This window comes from Taudactylus pleione, unplaced genomic scaffold (assembly GCF_031769625.1).
Source record: "Taudactylus pleione unplaced genomic scaffold, aTauple2 ptg000179l, whole genome shotgun sequence".
NCBI lineage: Eukaryota > Metazoa > Chordata > Amphibia > Anura > Myobatrachidae > Taudactylus > Taudactylus pleione.
The window spans coordinates 12697878-12717823 of NW_028284581.1; the positions used below are offsets into that span (position 1 = coordinate 12697878).

General features: G+C 42.6%; 1 protein-coding gene across 1 annotated transcript in view; it reads right to left on the reverse strand.

Moving 5' to 3' along the window:
- LOC148519915 (cytidine monophosphate-N-acetylneuraminic acid hydroxylase-like) overlaps positions 1-19946 on the reverse strand; it is a 220226-nt gene that overhangs the window by 10582 nt on the left and 189698 nt on the right. The window contains exons 10-13 of the mRNA XM_088475875.1: positions 16227-16367; positions 10243-10417; positions 6294-6410; positions 4980-5095 (exon numbers count right to left, since the gene is read on the reverse strand). Of these exons, the coding sequence (XP_088332001.1) occupies positions 4980-5095; positions 6294-6410; positions 10243-10417; positions 16227-16367 (549 nt within the window). The remainder of the gene's footprint in view (positions 1-4979; positions 5096-6293; positions 6411-10242; positions 10418-16226; positions 16368-19946) is intronic.

Below are 19946 nucleotides of genomic sequence, written 5' to 3' on the forward strand. Positions count from 1 at the left end.
ACTATTAATCAACCTTTTTAAAACACAAAAAAAAGCTGGATTATGTACAGAGACCCCCTGGTTATGATCTTGGTGTTTTGGTTCTAATCATCAGTGTTTGTTTCTGGATTTCTTTTTAAAACAATCATGTAATTTGGACCTTTTTTAAGTATTATTAACACCAATGGCATTTCCAGTAAATTTTGACCATCTCATAGCTTACAATCTTGTTTTCACCAATTATTGGCTAAAGGCTGCAGCGAGTTGGCTGGCTAAACTAAGTGACAGAGCAGTGGCACAAAAACATGGTAGTTTAAAAAAGAATATTTGACATAAATGAAACAGTGGCACAACAGTCTCAGACAGGATGGCAGTTTAATAAACTATACAACCCTATAGAATATTTTTATTAATCTAGAATTAATGGCATAAAAGTAAAAGCCAAGTAGAAAATATAATATATTACCAACACACTTCTCCAAACAGCAAATCACAGACATTAGGCAAGTGCAGGTGATTGCTGCCAAAGTAACATCTAGTACAAAACTAGAGAATTGATTCAACCAGAGAAACAGCCTAGTACAAAAGATAATAAATTAATAATTTAAAAATAGAAGAAATTGTTAATTAAAAAAGAAAAGTGTGGGGTTACCCCCAAATCAGTAACCAGTCTGGACCTCTGAGCAGCAGCTAGCATTGGAAAATAGGGGAATAAAATGGTGTGGGGTTCCCCCTGTTGCACAGCAGGCTGAACCAGCTGGGATGGGGGTATCACTATAACAGGGAGACGCACAGCATTGGATACCCCTGCCATATAACATTAACCAGTCGCAAACTGGTCAGTTTCACGGGTCAAAAAATCAGGACCCCAAAACAGGGTCCCTTCTCCCAAGGGACAACCAGCCCTGGGCTAAAATAGTGATATTGAATAGGCCCCATAATCAGTTGTAACTTCAGACTACAGTCTTTCCTCCATTCAACATATAAGCAAATAAGCTAAATAAACACAAAACACAACCCAGACATATTATCACAATCTATTAACACTAATTATTTATTATGTCTGCCAAGTAATCTAAAACTCCTTATCCTTGCACCATGAAACAACCCATACATTAATAATTAGAGTAATACAAAAGACAGTTAACAATCCACGTCTAGTACAAAAGATTACCGTAGCTTTTGTTTTCTGCTAGTATGAAGTATTTATACTGTATATTAATGTAAGATTTTAAGACTATACGGCTAGTTTGACCACTTCCAACCATCTTGCTGTGTTCTTGAATCTAAATGACTTTAAGTGGAATGGATACTATATAAAATGGTCAATATTTGACAATGGATAAAGCAAAACAGATAGTAACAAAGTGAAGACATCACAACAATATAATATAAACAATATAATAAAACAATATTATTATTATCATCATCCTCATCAGTTATTTATATAGTGCACACATATTCTGTAGATCTTTACAGAGAATATTTGGCCATTCACATTAGCCCCTGTCCCAGTGGAGTTTACAATCTCCCTACCACATGTACACAGACACACTAGGGTTAATTTTTGTCAGAAGCCAACTAACTTACTAGTATATTTTTAGATTGTGGGAGAAAACTGGAGTACCTGGAGGAATCCCATGCAAGCACAGGGGTAACATACAAACTCCAGACAGTTAGGGTGAATCAAACCCAAGACCTCAGTGTACAATTACACCACCTGTGCTGCACAAGATAATTGTCAGACAGGCCAGGAGTCAGAAGAATGCAGCTATATAGCAAAGGATTAACAATGAAATGGCTTAGTCCATCACACAGCCATAATTGTCTAGAGTGTCCCACTGAAGCAATGTTGGGAGGTATACAGTAGTAACCAGCTGTCGCCCCGATCGCCATCTTAATAAGCGCTGGGCAAGTGGGTGTGGTACCAGTAGCCAATCGCAGCTCGTGGACCAGCGGCTAATAGGTAGCAGCGGCTATTTCAACTTGGCACTGGGCACGAGCCAATCACAGCTCGTGGACCGGCATCCAATTAGAAGCAGCTCCACCTGCTCACGGCATCTGACGTCAGATGCCGCAAGGCAAAGCCTTCAGTACTGCGGCGATCTATAGAAGAGAATGTTACTTGAAAAGCTCCGATGGCCACGGATGGGCCAGCAGCAGAAGAGGGAAGATGAGGACTGGAGAGTGCTGCAGGTGTTAGGAAACAAATAGCTAAATGATACTCACCACTGCAGCCTCTCCCAACTTACCGGTAGGCGACCTTGGTCATGGGTAATTTACTACTGCCCCTCCCTAGACCACCAGGTGTTGGCATTAAGCTCATGGGTGCCACAGGCCACCTGTGGAGCATGTCAGGCAGGCAGATTGCCCATGCCACAAGTAAAATGACTCTGGCCTTTAGGCCCAGGTCACTTTATCCGTCTAAGGTAGGCCGTCAGGAGCCGAGCCTCTGGTGAGTGGCTGGGCATTATGCACAGTCCAGTCTTTAGTAACAGATAAGTAAGGGGGGGTAGTGTGTGGCACAGTGTATAAGGGGTACTACTGTGTGGCATAATGTGAATAAGGGACTCTACTACATGGCATAATGTGTGTAAGGGGTATTACTGTGTGGTATAATGTGTATAGGAGGTACTACTGTGTGGTATTATGGGCATTAGAGTGTGGCATAATGTGTATAAGGGGCTCTACTGTGTGGCATAATGTGTATAAGGGGCTCTATTGTGTGGCATTATGTTTAGAAGGGACACTACTGTGTGGTGTAATGTGTATAAGGGCTCTACTGTGTGGCATAACCTGAATGAGGGGTAAATATGAAACATTGCTTTTGAAGAAACGGCGTACTGCTGAGAAACGCATCAAGCGGCACACAACCCCCCCTGTGACATCTGCCTAGCACTAACTACGTGCAGCAGCACTGATCCACCAAACCGGTTTTGCACTGCTATCCGTTCACAGCGTGTTCTACCTGGAGGAATACACGCCAAACCGGCATCCAATACAGATGCAGCAGACACCTATCCCCTGGCTCTACTTGCTGCGGATACCTTTCACTTGGCAGCCGGGGACACTGCTTAGGAATGAGCCTGTTGGAATTCTCCCCCACGACCAGGTCCGGGCCACTTCCCGGCTGTAAATTACCTTACCCAGACGTGTGAGATTATGGACATACCAAGTGAGACTCTGTTCCTCATTTAATATTACCATTATGACTTTATTGAGAGGAACTCCGTCTGATCACTAATGGTTTGGGAGTTTCAAATTTATTGGTATGTCAGTGCAAAACGGATATATACAACATTTTCCATCACACTCAGGGCCTGATTTAGACCCGCTCGCAAGCGCTATGCGCTTGCAAGTGTGTAGATGGTTGTGCATTGCGCATACGTGGCGTGCGCAATGCGCGTCCACAAGTCCCATAGCGAGTGAGAAATTCACTCGCTCCGGGGCTCGCTACAAACGGGGCAGCTGTCGATGTTGATTGACAGCTTGCCCCGTTTTGTAGGTGGGGTGGGGGGATGGCTGGACAAATGGAGGCGTTCCTGAAGGAATGCATGCCATTTGTGGGTGGACCTACTGACATCACCAGTGATGTCAGTAGTGAGCTTCCGGCTCTATTAGAGCCAGAAGCTCACTGGGGCTTGCGGCAGACGAGGCCCTACCACAATGGTCTAGTCGTAGGCCCGATGGTCGCAATGGTCGTGACCATCATCTGGCCGCTCGCAAAAGCTGTGGGTGGTCACCCACAGCTTAGCGAGCGGCCAGGAGGCCGGTTTATAAAAAAAAAAGCGGTCGCCCTGATTCAGAGCGAGCGCTCACTTTTTGTGAGCGGCTCTGAATCAGGTCCTCAGTGCCTTGGATCACATCCGGATATAACAACAAGTGATACACACTTCCAAGTCTAATTTGTGAGACTCCAGGATACATTGTATCCACCGTGGTTTACTGTTTCCATTTAGATCTTTATTGTGATTGCAACTATAAATTACTTTTTTACCTTTGTAAGGAACTGATCCTTGGCATATCTAGCTGCAAACTTTGGACTTAATTTCTGACTTCACTTATTATGTTTTATACTCCATCATTATTATTGATTATTTCTGAACTTGATTCCTACAGTTTATTATTTATATATTTACTAATAAATAGCTTATATTTAATTCTATCCTGTCAGTTGCACTGCGCTTCTTTTTTTTACCCTTCGTTTATTAAGGTTACTCTGTGAAGTTCAGCACCTCTCCAGAAGCAGCAGTCCTGCGGGATTCAATGATTACCAATATTTATTTAATATCCTGATACCCACATTATTTAGGCACCCTCCATCTGTTTCTTTAAATATGAAACATGACAAGAGGATATATTTGTAGGTGGGCACAAATCTATAGTTTGCAGGGGGGCGCCGAACACCCTAGCACTAGCCTTGCTGGTGTCAACATTCTCTATGGCAGAGATAGGGGACCTCCTGCCCAGGGGCCGTATAAGGCTTGCAGAATCATTTGGTCTGGCCCTCTGAACTTTTTTCTGCTAGCCTCATCTGGCACCCTGCAGCCAGAATCTATGCAGCTGTGCTGCCTGGAGTGTCCTTAGGATGCTTCAGACAGTCACACCACTGCTCTTACAGCTCCCCGGAGCATCCTCAGGATGCTCCGGGCATTTGCTGTAATCACTGGCGATTGTGGACCCACCCCCGTGAGAAGTCACACTGAGGGGACGTGGCCTGCATCGGGCCTGCAAATACTGTTCCATATATCAATATGGCCCTCTGGAAAAAAGGTTCCCCACCCCTGCTGTAGGGTTTAAAGCAGCCCCAACTCCTTTCACAGTACTCTTGGATCACACAAAGAACAGCAGCAGAGTATACAGTGATTGATCAGGACCAGGACAGAGACATAAGGAAGCATACAACATATATTGTTTAACATGGAAAAAAAATCTTCACTACCACACATCAGAGCAGATTAAAATATATAAATTGCAAATCAGATGAAAACAGAACATACAGATGATGGTAGATGTCTGGATTCCGTTGAATTCGTGTTTGGAATCCAATATACAAATCATCCCATAGAAGTCCATTTTTTACTACATGTCTCATGACAGTAGCTCGACATCTTATCTGTCATAAAATAAAATGTAACAAATCACCATTTTATTACTCGCTAATGCCATGTGGATTTTATTTGTAAATTCCAAAGCAGCTACCGTATTTCAAAATCTATAAGTCATAAATAGTAACACCGCAAATGATCCCTAAATTTACATCTGTATTCTGTCAGATGCATAAATCCATTTACTTCACTGTCACCTAAAGAAAGATGACGGGGGTGATATAATATCTTCATGAAACATTGTGCTGCCTATTGCTTCCTGCACAGGGGCTCAAACAATAGATAGGATCGTGGGTTACAACATTGCCAAAAATATACAGCTAGCGTATGATTCAGTGTAAAGATATAATAAAATCTAATACCCAACAGGTGCTGTTACATGAGTGTGTTTCCTAGCAGGTTCATCAATAACTAAGTTATAGTTAAAAATGTATAATGCAAAAGCTTCTGCTATATAGGAGGTATCTGCTGCAGCTAGCTGCAGAATATTGATACAAATTTTCCTTTTTTCACTACAGGCATAACTAACAACATAATTAAGAAACCAAATGAGCACATGTTCAGACTTAAGTAAATTATTGCAGGAGAGGAATACTTTTATACAAGCAGTACAAGATTTATAGCAATGTCATGTAAGAACTATGGCCCTGATTCAGAGCCGGACGCTCTGAAAGAGCGCTCGCTCTGAATCAGGGCGGTTTTTTTCTTCTTCTTTGGAGCGGCCTCCTGGCCGTTCGCATAGCTGTGGGTGACCACCCACAGCTATTGCGAGCGGCCAGGAAGATGGTCGCGATGGTCAAGGCCATCGCGACCATCGGGCTTGCGACGAGACCCTTATGGTAGGGTCTCGTGGCCGCAAGCCCCAGAGAGCTTCTGGCTCTAATAGAGCCGGAAGCTCTCCCACTGACGTGATGTCAGTGGGGCGCCCACAAATGACAGGCGTTCGCATGGGAACGCCTCCGTTTGTGAAGCCACCCCCACGCCACGCCTCCAAAATGGTGCGAACTGTCGATCAAAATCAACAGCCGCCCCCTTTTGGTGCGAGACCCGGCGCCGGCTCCGGGGTGCACATGCGCAGTGGCCTAACATCGAGCGGGTCTGAATCAGGCCCTATGTTCATTTTATTCACAGTAACAGTGGCTGCTCTGTTTGTGCTGGAGATATAATCATTTTAGATCACAGAATGTTCAGTATATAACGTCTTACTTCTTCATAGGGATGGTCACGGCTTGGTCTTTCAAGAGGAAAAGACAGGTCGAGGAAATCTACGAAGTAGTTATATCCTTGTGATGAATCAACAAAATCTTCATCAGTTTCAATCACCTATAATAATAATATATAGTATTATACATGTAGCTCCTTAATGTAGTAAATAGAATTCAAGAGAAATATCAACACTTATTTCAGTGATTTTGACAGACTTCTACACAAATTGATGGAAATAAGTTATCTAATGACTATATAGCAGAAATAGGCATGTTTTGAAACATGATTGCTATTAATCATTAATAATAATTGTGGAAAAAGCAAAGTATTAAAAGACTATTTAAGTAAAATGTACAATAGGGTATTTCAGGGCTCTTTTTTCCCACATACAACATTTTTCCCACATACAACTTCCAATCACAATCACGTTTATTAGTGCAATGTGTAAAAGAAAAATGTAGCAGACCAATTAAGTGGTAATAGAGGGATAGTAAATGCCACACTCACATTAGGTAAGGTATGTTTTTTTTTAAAGAGAACTGTCACCAGAGGGGGATTTCCATTTTATTTATTTATTTATTATTAGTACTTCACTCAATTGCATTTGTGCCAGTTAAATAGCCAGGGGACCAGTACCTAAACAGGGCATATGCCAGTCCCAGCAGCGCCCAGGTCTTGACTTCACAGTAGCAACGCAGATGTGATGTAATGATGTTGCGCCTTTGCTGGTCAGAGACTGGAATAGCTGCAAACGTTAGCACTGCTATAGACTGGAGGGGAAAGTGGAGCGGAGGCAGATTGGACTAAAGGGTGGCATGCATAAGGTAAGTTTATGTGTGTGTCTGTATTGGAGAGGGGGTTTTGAAAGTACTACGGTATATACAGATGGGAGTGTGCGGGCACAATACAAAAACATAGAAATGGGGGTGTATACTATAGAACATACAGATGAAGGGCAGGAGTACAATACAGGCGATACAGGTTTTTTTTGCGTGGAATATAGAACATAGTACATACATTGTGCCGACATGCAAACTGCTCTGCAGCACAGAAGATGAAGATATATTGTTTCATCTGCTTGTGTGTATGGGAAACCTATTGTTTCATCTGCTGGTGTGTATGGGAAACCTACCGATTGCCTGTACACATGCTGCAGGGACCCAGCGGTGAGTGAGAGCTCAACTGGTTGGGCAAATTTAAATGCCCGCCATCCAGGCGTGACATCATCGCTAACTGAGCAGACACATCACCAGAATAAGTGTGGAAGGTGTGTATACTTGTTGGCCTAGTGTGCAACCAGCTTAAGACACATGTGGTAAGACCTTTGCTTTGCCACTATATAGTATTCTCAATGTTTGAGAACTCACAGCAATCAATGGGCCTGATTCAGACCCGCTCGCAAGCGGGTCGATGGTGGCCCAGTGCGCACGCGCGGTGTGCGCACTGCGCGTGCGTGAGCCCCGGAGCGAGCGCTTTTTGCTACACTACAAAAGGGGCGGCTGTCGATGTTGATCGACAGCTCGCCCCATTTTGTAGATGTGGCGGGGGGGTGGCTTCACAAATTGAGGCGTTCCCATGCAAACGCCTACCGTTTGTGGGCGGCCCCACTGACATCACCAGTGATGTCAGTGGGAGAGCTTCCGGCTCGATTTGAGCTAGAAGCTCTCTGGGGCTTGCGGCCATGAGACCCTACCACAAGGGTCTTGTCGCAAGCCCGATGGTCGCTCCTAAAAAAACCTGTGCCCGCCCTGATTCAGAGCGAGTGCTCGCTTTTTGCAAGCGCCTGTGAATCAGGCCCAATATGCCAAGCTCTGCCCGGAGCCATCAATGAATTAGGCAAGTATAGAAAGAGAGGAAATTGTTAGGCAGGTAACCTTATTATTTAACAATTAAAGAGCATCTGGTCTGTACCCTTAGGATTCTCCTCCTCTCACCCTATGTCTTGGGCCTTAAAACCACCCTTCTATATTTCCTATCAGGCACATATGGAATGTTATTGTTATTGTCACTCAGACACCTTACCACCATTCTCCTTTTGGTACCCTACCTTCCCTTCCCCTTGTAATATGAAACAACTCCCCATATTTAGTACTTCTCAGACACTGGGCTGAGTTTTTACTGATATGAGCTTGACTCTTAACCATTTGTCTTGGGTCTTTCCTCCCTCCTGTACTTCAGTGGGTTCTTTGTTATATTGTGTTTTCTTCCTGTGGGGTCTATTCACTAAGCCTTGGAGAGAGATAAAGTGGAGAAAGATAAGTCCCAGCCAATGAGCTCTTAACAGTCATTTTTTAAATACAGCCTGTAAACTGACAGTTAGGAGCTGATTGGCTGGGACTTATCTTTCTCCACTTTATCTCTCTCCAAGGCTTAGTGAATAGACCCCTTTGCTGGGCCGGCTCTAGGGGTGTTCGACCAGTGTGGGCGCACCCCTCCCCCAAATCCCGATTTCAGCAGAACAGTACTGTCCCGCTGTTCCACCCGTGGGTCGAAGTGGCCCGCGGGTGGTCAAATCAGGAGATTGTGGGCCCTCACTGCCGCAGCTGTGCGGCGGTGCCGGACTCCTGGAGTTTGAATGGATTCCGCGTGCTTGTGTGCGGCATTCATTCACTGATGGGAGAGGGCTGGGGGGGAAGCCAGCCAGTGACAGAGGGCTGGGCTTTACCCCCAGCCTGATGTTATTTGGAGGCATGCCATGCAGGCAAGCCTCCAAATAATGTCACTTAGGGGACATGGCCTATGGTAATGAGGCCATGCCCCCAATTTCGGCGCGCGATTGCAGGGCGCTGTTTACCGGGCCGGCACATGGTGCTCAGACCCCTGGAGCTGGCCCTGCCCCTTTGTCTCTGTATAATCCTTTGTTCAAGTCTTTATAAGATATAGGGGGAGATTTATCAAAGCTTGTAGTGAGATAAAGTGGAGAGAGATAAAGTACCAGCCAATCAGTTTCTAACTGTCATGATACAGACTGTGTTTAAAAAATGATAGTTAAGAGCTGATTGGTTGGTACTTTGGGATCTATTTACTAAGCCTTGGATAGAGATAAAGTGAACAGAGATAGAGTACCAGCCAATCAGCTCCTAAATGCCTTGTCACAGACTGCTGGTACTTTATCTTTGTCCACTTTATCTCCATCCAAGGCTTAGTAAATAGACCATCTCTCTTCATGGATGTAGTAGGTATCACCGCCGGCCGCATGATCCAGAACGCTAAATAAGGTAAGTACTGCTAACCCTACTTCCTACCCTAACCCTCCCTTAGGGGTGCCTAACCCTAACCTCCCCCCAAGTACCTAACCCTAATCCTCCTCTTAGTGCCTAAACCTAACCCCCCCCTTCCCTGCAGCCTAAACCTAAGTCTCCCGGGGGGTGCCTAACCTTAATTCCCCCCGGGAGCCCTGAAACCTAACCCTCCCCCCGGCAGCTGTCCACGCCCGTGACCGGCTTACCTTTGTTCAGTATGCTGGGCGTCGGTCTTCCGGCGTAGGTGTAATGACAGGTGACGAGTTTTCGACACCTGTTTTTAGTACCTTGGTGGGATATGACAGTTGGGAAGCCAGCGGTCGGGATTTAGACCGTCGGCTTCCTAACTACATCCCCTCTCCATCTCCCCATTATTACCCAGTGTACAATATACATGGTCTTGCCTTTTGATGACTTGATTGTCTTTCCTCTATAACCAATAGAGATATATTCTAATAAAAATAAAAAGCATGAACAAAAAATTAGGACTACAATTAATTCAAAACTAGAAACGTATTGGAGGTCAGATAGTCCCCACCATTCAGTTACACCACTTCTAAATTTCCACTGTGTGTGTTTGTACATTAGGCACAGTATATAATCTTTTCTATTTACACAATAGTGATAATATTTAGATCATGCTTTATTTTTCAAGGTAAAATATAAATAAAAGCTTATTTTTCAGTTTTACTGCACACCATGCTTACCCTGACTACCAGATTATAGCCTTTAAATCCAGCCCAGGTGAAGTATTCTTTAACCCATAATGGATAGCTAAAGATCTCATCATTAAATGAAGTATGCATTTCATCCAGGTAAGTATCAAATTCCCATGAATCCTTGAAGATTTTTGTTCCTGGAGGTGGATCAACAATTCCTTCTCTAAAAAGTTATGAAAAAGGTTGTACTTGACTTTCTTGATGGATAAATAAGATAATAAACTTTCTGAATGTATTAAACAGGTAAGGCGATTGTGACGGTGGGGGCCACATGCTATAAGTGACTACAATAAGTCCTCCAGCAATTATAATTCAGTAATATGACATTTGATCTAATTCAAATTAATAAATCAAAGATTTATAGTGATTAATAATATAAACAAATGTACAATTAATGAATGTTACATTTGAGTATTGTTACACTTTTCAAAAGTATATTTATGTGTACATTCTATTTAAAATATGCATCCTTATTGTGTTCATTTATATTTATAATTATAATAAAAAAAGTATAATGTCATCGGCCCCAAAGTTACTCTTCCCTTTAGGAATTTCTGTGGCCTTATTAAAATAAACATACTAGACATGACAACTAGCAGCCAAGTTAAACATCTCAGCCCCATCCATGTTACATGGCACATAGATGATGTGAATAACATACTCAATAGTTTTCCCAGGTCCTTACAGAAAATATGAGGTCCATGGAAATCATTTTTCAATGTCCTCAACCAATTTTTATGACCGCAGATCTGTGATCTGATATATATATATATATATATATATATATACACACACACACACACCTTGACAAAAGAGCTGGTGAGCCCTGAAACTTTGGTGAATATACCATTTTCACCTGCTTAAGACCTTTAGTCTACTCCAGAACAGACCTGATGTGTGTAATATATATATAATATATATTGGCAGTATCACCAGAGATGGCACTGGTGAGCAGCAGATTCTGTGTGGGGCAGGAGAGATCCGCCCACACTGAGAAGAAAAGGATTCAGGGAAGTTGTGTAAGGGCTGCCTTGTGGATAGAGCTCAGGTTTGGGCTGATGAGAAGGCCAACCAGTCAGGCTGCTGTGGGAAACAGTCCATGTGGGATTGTGGCAGCAGAGAGCCCAGTGAAGCTGAGCGAGGGGGCCAAGAGGCCTGGGTCTGGACCTTGCAGGAGGCAAGGGGGGACCACAAACTCTCAGACTGAGTGACATCGAGGCAGCTGGGCTGTAGGCTGAGGAAGCCAGGGCCGACTGTATACCTGGAGGATACAGGGAAGGGACAGAGACTGTGAGAGACTTTGTTAGCAGATTAGCTACACCCACGGTCGAGAGGGTTGAAGAAGTGAGTTAGTTGCCCTGATTGGGCTAGGCGTTTACAAATGTCAAAGCACTATTTTTGATCCGCCTCACAACTGTCCTTGTGGAACAAGTCCCAGCCTAGACTGCTTTTTCAAACACAGACCAGTCTCAAGTACTGCAGTGAGTTTCACAGCCAGTCCACTAGCACCCAGACCACACATAGGTCGGCGTCTTCCTTTTCTCTGACCAGTATTCACTCCACAGGCAAACAATTTCTACAAGCAACCAAAATAAAGGGAGTGCCCCATAGTGCATCAAAAGGTGGTTTGTGATCACCACCGTTTGTATGCATTCTTGATCTGTGCATTTGTTGATTGCCTATTAAATTTATCCTTTTGATTCACTATGGGGTTCCCCTTTTATTTTGTTTGCATATATATATATATATATATATACTGTATGTATATATATATATATATATATATATATATAAGTCCACAAAGTGAAGGCACTACTCCTTGTTTCAATATTCTTATCACAAAATGTGTTTTATTCACCACCCAGTAAACACAACACCATTACTGAAGCATATTGTCCAAACCTTGTAAAATGCATGTAAAGTGGTTCATATAACAGTCAAAATACTTATGCAATCAATGTCTGTCGACTTCGGTCCACTTTAGGGCCGTTCTAGACTCACAAAGACTTGTCAACAATCCAGCGTGGTATACGGCTAAGGCGCAACAAACCCCCATATTAGCAGGACTTTTAAACTTTATCCTTGATCTAATCATCACACCTGTGTTTCCGGCTGGCGTGCGTTCCAGCCGTCTGCGCATGCGCATGTTTAATTCAGTCTCCCATGTCCGCTCCGTGCTCCCGCGAGACAACAAACCTCCAACCCACCTCGACGTCACACACTTCCATGTGACCATCAAAGCATACGGAGAGCTTGCCTGCGTCACTGCGTTATCATGGCAACGCAATTTGTTAACTCATGCACTAGCATCACTGCGTTATCATAGCGACCCAATTTGTTAAGCCATGCATTCGCGCACTTATTCATTTTATTAAATAAGGGAAATATGTTTATCAATCCATACGTACTTATATCGCTAATCCTTACTATTGGGGGGTTGTGCGCCCTACCCATAGTCCAAACTCTAGACATTATAATGTGAAATATATCACCTTTTACATTTGATGCTATCACTAAATATATTAAAAAACATCTATTAAACATTAAAAAGATATATTCGTGCAAACCTATTAACCACTTTCTTTATATTACCTTAATTATACAAATAATTTATGCTTGAATCCTACAGACCCATGTTCACTTTAGGAACCATTATTAATTACTACATATATCAATGTGTTATAATCACATATCTCCACATTGGATCTGGATTAACAAGAAGAACAGACAGAGTATTTTTATAAGAAGCAACGGTAGTTGATGTTCTCATTCAATCCCCTAGGAGCAATCGTATTCAGATTAAAAATCCACCGTGCTTCTTTTTGCAACAAATATTTTTCACGGTCACCACCCCTTTCTAACACTGGGACATGATCAATTAACATGCTTTTCAACATCGATACATGATGTCCCTTTTGCATGAAATGACGAGCTACAGGTTTATCGCTTCTACCATCATTGATGGCCTGCCTAATTGACATTCGATGATTTGCCATGCGTTCACGGAATGTTCTTACAGTCTTTCCCACGTAATAAAGGCCACAAGGGCACATCAAGATGTAGATAACAAAGGTGGATGTACATGTTAGCCAATGTTTGATCCCAATTCTAATTCCTGTATGTGGATGCGCAAAATCCTTGCCAGGGATCATACTGCTGCAAGTCGTGCAGCCTAGGCAATGAAAACATCCCAATTTCTTCCTTTGTAGCCATGTGCCTTCCATTTTCTTGTGGAAATTTTTTGTTGGTTGCATAAGTAGCTGTTTGAGATTTGGACCTCTCTTGAATGCTACTATTGGCTTCCTCGCCACACTTTTGAACGCCACATCTGTGCCTATGATTGGCCATAAATATTGGGACATTGACAGAATTTTCAAATTTTGGCCTCTATTCACCACCACAATGGTTTTGAAATGAAACAAACAAGATGAGCTTTAACTGCAGACTTTCAGATTTAATTTGAGGGTAATTAATCCAAATCGGGTGAACGGTGTAGGAATTACAACAGTTTCAATATGTGCCTCCCACTTTTTAAGGGACCAAAAGTAATGGGACTATCAACTCAAAAGCTATTTCATGGACAGGTGTGGGCTATTCCCTCATTATTTCATTATCAATTAAGCAGGTAAAAGGTCTGGAGTTGATTCTAGATGTGACATTTGCATTTGGAATCAGTTGCTGTCAACTCTCAATACGAGATCCAAAGAGCTGTCACTATCAGTGAAGCAAGCCATCATTAGGCTGAAAAATCAAAACAAACCCATCAGAGAGATAGAAAAAACATTAGGTGTGGCCAAATCAACTGTTTCGAACATTCTTAAAAAGAAAGAATGCACCGGAGAGCTCAGCAACACCAAAAGACCCGGAAGACCACGGAAAACAACTGTGGTGGATGACAAAAGAATTATTTCCCTGGTGAAGAAAAACCCCTTCACAACAGTTGGCCAAATCAAGAACACTCTCCAGGAGGTAGATGTATATGTGTGTGTCAAAGTCAACAATCAAGAGAAGACTTCACAAGAGTGAATAAAGAGGGTTCACCACAAGATGCAAACCATTGGTAAGCCACAAAAACAGGAAGACCAGATTAGAGTTTGCCAAACAACATCTAAAAAAGCCATTACAGTTCTGGAACAACATCCTATTGACAGATGAGACAAAGATCAACTTGTACCAGAGTGATGGGAAGAGAAGAGAAGGAAAGGAACTGCTCATGATCCAAAACATACCACCTCATCAGTGAAGCATGGTGTTGGTAGTGTCATGGCGTGGGCATGTATGGCTGCCAATGGAACTGGTTCCCTTGTATTTATTGATGATGTGACTGCTGACAAAAGCAGCAGAATGAATTCTGAAGTGTTTCTGGCAATATTATATGCTCATATTCAGTCAAATGCTTCAGAACTCATTGGACAGCGCTTCACAGTGCAGATGGACAATGACCCGAAGCATACTGCAAAAGCACCCAAAGAGTTTTTTAAGGCTAAAAAGTGGAATGTTATGCAATGGCCAAGTCAATCCCCTGACCTGAATCAGATTGAGCATGCATTTCACTTGATGAAGACAAAACTGAAGGGAAAATGCCCCAAGAACAAGCAGGAACTGAAGACATTTGCAGTAGAGGCCTGGCAGAGCATCACCAGGGATGAAACCCAGCGTCTGGTGATGTCTATGCGTTCCAGACTTCAGGCTGTAATTGCCTGCAAAGGATTTGCAACAAAGTATTAAAAAGTGAAAGTTAGATTTAGGATTGTCTAGTTTGTCCCATTACTTTTGGCCCCTTAAAAAGTGGGAGGCACATTTAGAAACCGTTGTAATTCCTACACCGTTCACCTGATTTGGATGTAATTACCCTCAAATTAAATCTGAAAGTCTGCAGTTAAATCACATCTTGTTTGTTTCATTTCAAAGCCATTGTGGTGGTGAATAGAGGACAAAATATGAAAATTCTGTCAATGTCCCAATATTTATGGACCTGACTGTATATATACTGTGTGTATATATATATATATATATATATATATATATACTGCGTGTGTGTGTATATATATATATATATATATATACATACATACACACACACACACACACACACACACATATCTCTTCCTATCTCTCTATCTGTGGGGCACTCATTTATGGATAAAGTCAATTCTATAACATCCCTCACACATGTAACAGTGGAACGGTGCATGCTGTCTTCACTGCTGTACACATAGGTGTTGCTTTCACAATCTCTCTGGAATTCTTATTCAGAAGTAGACAAATATCCTATATCTTTCACATGCATTTGGGCTACATATGGTTTCCTGTGGTCTCTTCTACGCTGTGTGAGTTGCATGTAATACATCCTCACACAAACTAAACTGTGCCATTGAAAGCTCAGAAGCTCACAATATTCCAATATTGGAAACCGTCACAAGTTTTCCTTAATATTTTGTGATAGTGAATAGGGACACACTAATGTCTTATACTGGCCCTGCCTTACTTATACCTGTAATAGTGGAATCTGAGGCATGGAGTATCATGGCTGAATATGCGCATAGTAAAATTGTTAAGCAGTTTCAAGTTGTCATTGCATGGTAACAGGTTTGTAATAATCATGTTGCTAAACTTTTCTTTCCCACCTGCTCACTGTAACGTAACATATTTATCCTGTCATTCCCATTTAGCTATGCCCCAGAGGAAACTGTGCCCTGAGTTTGTATCATCAAATATGTTTATGCCACCGTGCAGGTTTACAGCAATGACTTAGAGAAGGTAAAAGGGCATACGCTGGCCATCAGGATATAAAACGTGCACAGTGTTATCCCTCCATAGTCATAGAACATGTGCGAGAACAAATTCCTACTCATCTATTTCAAATGGTTATGGATATTTCCCTTTCCATCGACCAGACAGAAACATGTCAATTATTGAAGATCTATCATGTAATACTATATAGCAAGTGAATAATTGCAGTGTTACTACACCTATCATTTGAGTCTTTCAGTAACCTTCCCACGTCCAGGACAGCCCCTGGCTTTGGTGTCCATGTAATGACATCTGATGTTTTATTAATTAGTTGATTGAGAGTTGCAGCATCATTCTTCACATTGGTTTCTTTAATATATCTATTTTGGAAACAATATAAAATGAAGACGTTTACCTTTGTAAGTTAGTGAGTATACCAATCAATCACAAGAGGTGAATGCGTATAGTCAAGTGAAATGTCTGTATACTGATCTGCTCTATTTGGGAAAATAAACTGTACTTTTATCATTTACTACTAACAAGCAGTGTTTCAGTCTGTAGGATGTGAAATTAGGGTATGCCATGCATGCCACCCTGCTCCTCCCTCCCTTTATAGTATATTTCCGTCTTCTCCCTCCTACATCTCTTTTTACCTCATATACTAGAATACTGTGGATGAGGACATGTCCTTGGTACCAGCCACTTTTGCTGTCACTGACTGACTGTGACCAGAGTGCTGCAGTGATGTTTTCCCAGCCTATGAGGGGTCACAGCCTATCAATGACCCAAAGTATTAACATAATATGTAGCAGCCAGGAACATCTTGTCCTCTACCTGCTGCTATTATTATTATTATGTATTTATATGGAGCTACAAGCCGTCCACAGCAAAGTACAGACAATGTATGAACAAAACAAGTAAAAACTTAAAAGCGACTTACAGTACAGAACACTGAAGGACATGGACAAGATTTTTAAACATTGCTGCATCAGGAAAATATACAGTAATACCCAAATAACCAGCAGGACGGCAGACCCCAAGGGTTTGGTGCCAAAGTAGGCAGTGAGGAGGAGATGATTTTATAAGTGAGGGAAGAAAAAGCATATGAGAGAAGTGTGCCTTGCTCATGAGAGCTTTAAATATAAAGTGGTAGACAGACAGGGTTGACACAGAGGGCAGAGACCGTGAGCAAAGAGCATGGAGCAGTGGGTGAGGATGAAAGCTAGAAGGCTTTGATAAAGAAGTGGGTCTTGAGAGCCCATTTGAAGTTTTGTAATTGGGGAAGGAGAGCCAGTGTAGGACTTGTAGGAGAGAGGAGGCAGATGTAGTATATTTGGAGAGGAAGATGAGTCGAGCAGCAACATTGAAGACAGATTGGAGTGAAGAAAGGTGGGAGACAGGGAGGACATATAAGAGGAGCTTACAGCAGTCCATTCTGGAGATGACCAGTGAGTGGATAAGAGTTTTAGTTGCCTCAAGGGTGAGAAAGGGTCTGATACTGGAAATATTTTTCAGATGGAAATGGCAGGACTGCTAAAAGTACTGAATGTGTGGTTTGAAGGCGAGGATAGGGTCAAGAATAACTCCAAAACAGTGCACTTGTGAGCTAGAGGAGATGGTGGTGCTCCTAATAAATAATGAAACTGAGGGAGTTAAGGTTATTCGGGTGGGTGGGAAGATTATCAACTTAGTCTTAGACATGTTGGGTTCAATACAATTAGCCACAAGTCCCTTCTGTGCAAGTATAGGGGCTCACTTATGGTGCCGCCAGACTCGCTGATTTTTATTTGCAGCTCCATAGGGCTGCGCACAAAAATTTGTGAGTCCGGAGTGAGATTGGGCTGTGAGAGGAGCGAGTTGAGGTGCCGTTGACAGTATTTCTACACCGTTGCAGTAGCAACTCAACCTTGATAAAGACCTATACTATGGTTGAAACGCGTTGGTGATTATACTCTGTGAGCGCACTCTGACCAGGAAGGTAACGCTCTATAGGGGGAGCACAGTAATACCCCTATATGTGTTATATGTGTACCTTTCTCAAAAGGTCACCAAAGGTACGCTTCCATTTGTCTATTTTATATATTCCAATAAAATGTAAATGATTTTATGCTATGGTGGCAATTCTCCTTCTTATCTTACATGCAACTACGTTAAAGAGAAGCCACTTCTAAGGAATATAAAGGAAAATAACTGGAGTAAAAAGACCTATGGTGACTTATCATTCATAATTCTTTTTGGATACACATATTTTTATAGGTGGATATTTTAGCCACCCATATCTATCAGCGGATTTCTTTGAACAGTGACATTACAGTGTTTTTTATATATAAAAACATCTTTATGGACTCTATTTTTTATGGACATTCTATAATAGAAAATCTCATTTGGAGTGCATAGGAACAATCTTCTTTTTTGTTTGCTGATTTTGGGGTGATCTGTGATAATCACCATAGTTCTAGTGCTGCACCATTTAATTTGGATCGCATTTGTTTAAATCTTTTCTGTCCCCAGTACTTACCTGACCACGCTGGGCATCGCTGACTCCAGGCTCCCGCTGTCACTGCTGCTGACTGGATCTAACTGGATCCAGCAGGTGCACAGGCTCCTCACATCGTGGGTGATGTCATGAGGTCACCTGCGCACTGCATCACAAACGCTGGCTTTTGAAGTGATCAGAGGCTTCTATAGCTTCTGATCACTTCAGAGGCCGGCATTCACAGTTGCAGTAGCGTAGCAATGGCCCCTGCACCCCCCTTAATCCGGCCCCCGATGCCCCCAAGCTGCCGAGCCGCATCACAACGAAGAAAGAGCCGTATGCAGCTCGAGAGCCACGCATTGGCCACTCCTGCTCTATGCTGTACTCATCTGTAAGTTTTGTTTTTTGTAACAATAACTGATGTACATCTGATGTATATTTGCTGCACTTGTTACTTTTGCAGAGCTGGACACATCATGTGAGGCATACAACTATTTGCAAGAAAATATTTTGGACGAGATGTAACAGGGTGCAAATTTTTGTGTGAGACAAATTCAGACCTTCTTGCACATTTAAGGTCCGAGTTTGTCTCAAAACTTGCTAAATGTAATAGCCTGCGAACTTGTAAGTTTGAGGCTATTACATTATGCGAGTCCAGGTCAGTTTTCTTCTATGAAAACTCAAACTTTTTAATGTGACTAGCATTAAAAGGTCTGAGTTATACAGAAGCCTTCACAGATCAGTAAGATCCATGAAGGCTTCTGTGTTGTAAAAAAAAGTAAACAGTAAAAAAATTAAATAAAAAAAATTACATGCATCCCCTCCCCCACAAGCATAACCAGCCCCAGGTTTTTTAGAGCTTGTCCTGGTTCTTAAAAAATAGGGGGAAAATGCATAGGGGTCCCCTGTATTTTAAGAACCAGCACTGGGCTCTGCTGAGTCTGTCCTGGTTCTTAAAATACAGGGAAAAAATGCGTAGGGGACCTGTATTTTAAGAACTAGCACTGGCTCTGCTGAGCCAGTCCTGGTTGTGGAAATACAGGGGACAAAATGAGTAGTGGTCCCCTGTACTTTCCATAACCAGCACCGGAGTCTTTCTAGTGGGGGGTGTAATGCCACAGCCAGGGGAACCCTTTCACCAAAGCATCACACCTGACTGCTAGTCAGCCCAGGCTGGGGATCCCTGGGGAGGTGGGGACCCCCCAATAAAGGGGTCCCCTCTCCAGGGCACCCCAGGCCTGAGCTGATAGCCCAGGCTACTCCCAGCACCCCTGGCCCGTGCGTGCCAGGTTGATTGTGTAAAGTGTAGTGTAAAAGATATATGTAAAAATATTGTCTTTTGCTTGGGGAACTACAGGTCCCTGCAAGCCTCTTCCACATAGTGGTACTTGGCGAACCACAAATACCAGCATGCGGGGCATTAAGGTCCTGCTTATGCTTGTGGGGAGGGGATGTACGTTTTTTTATTTTTACTGTTTACTTT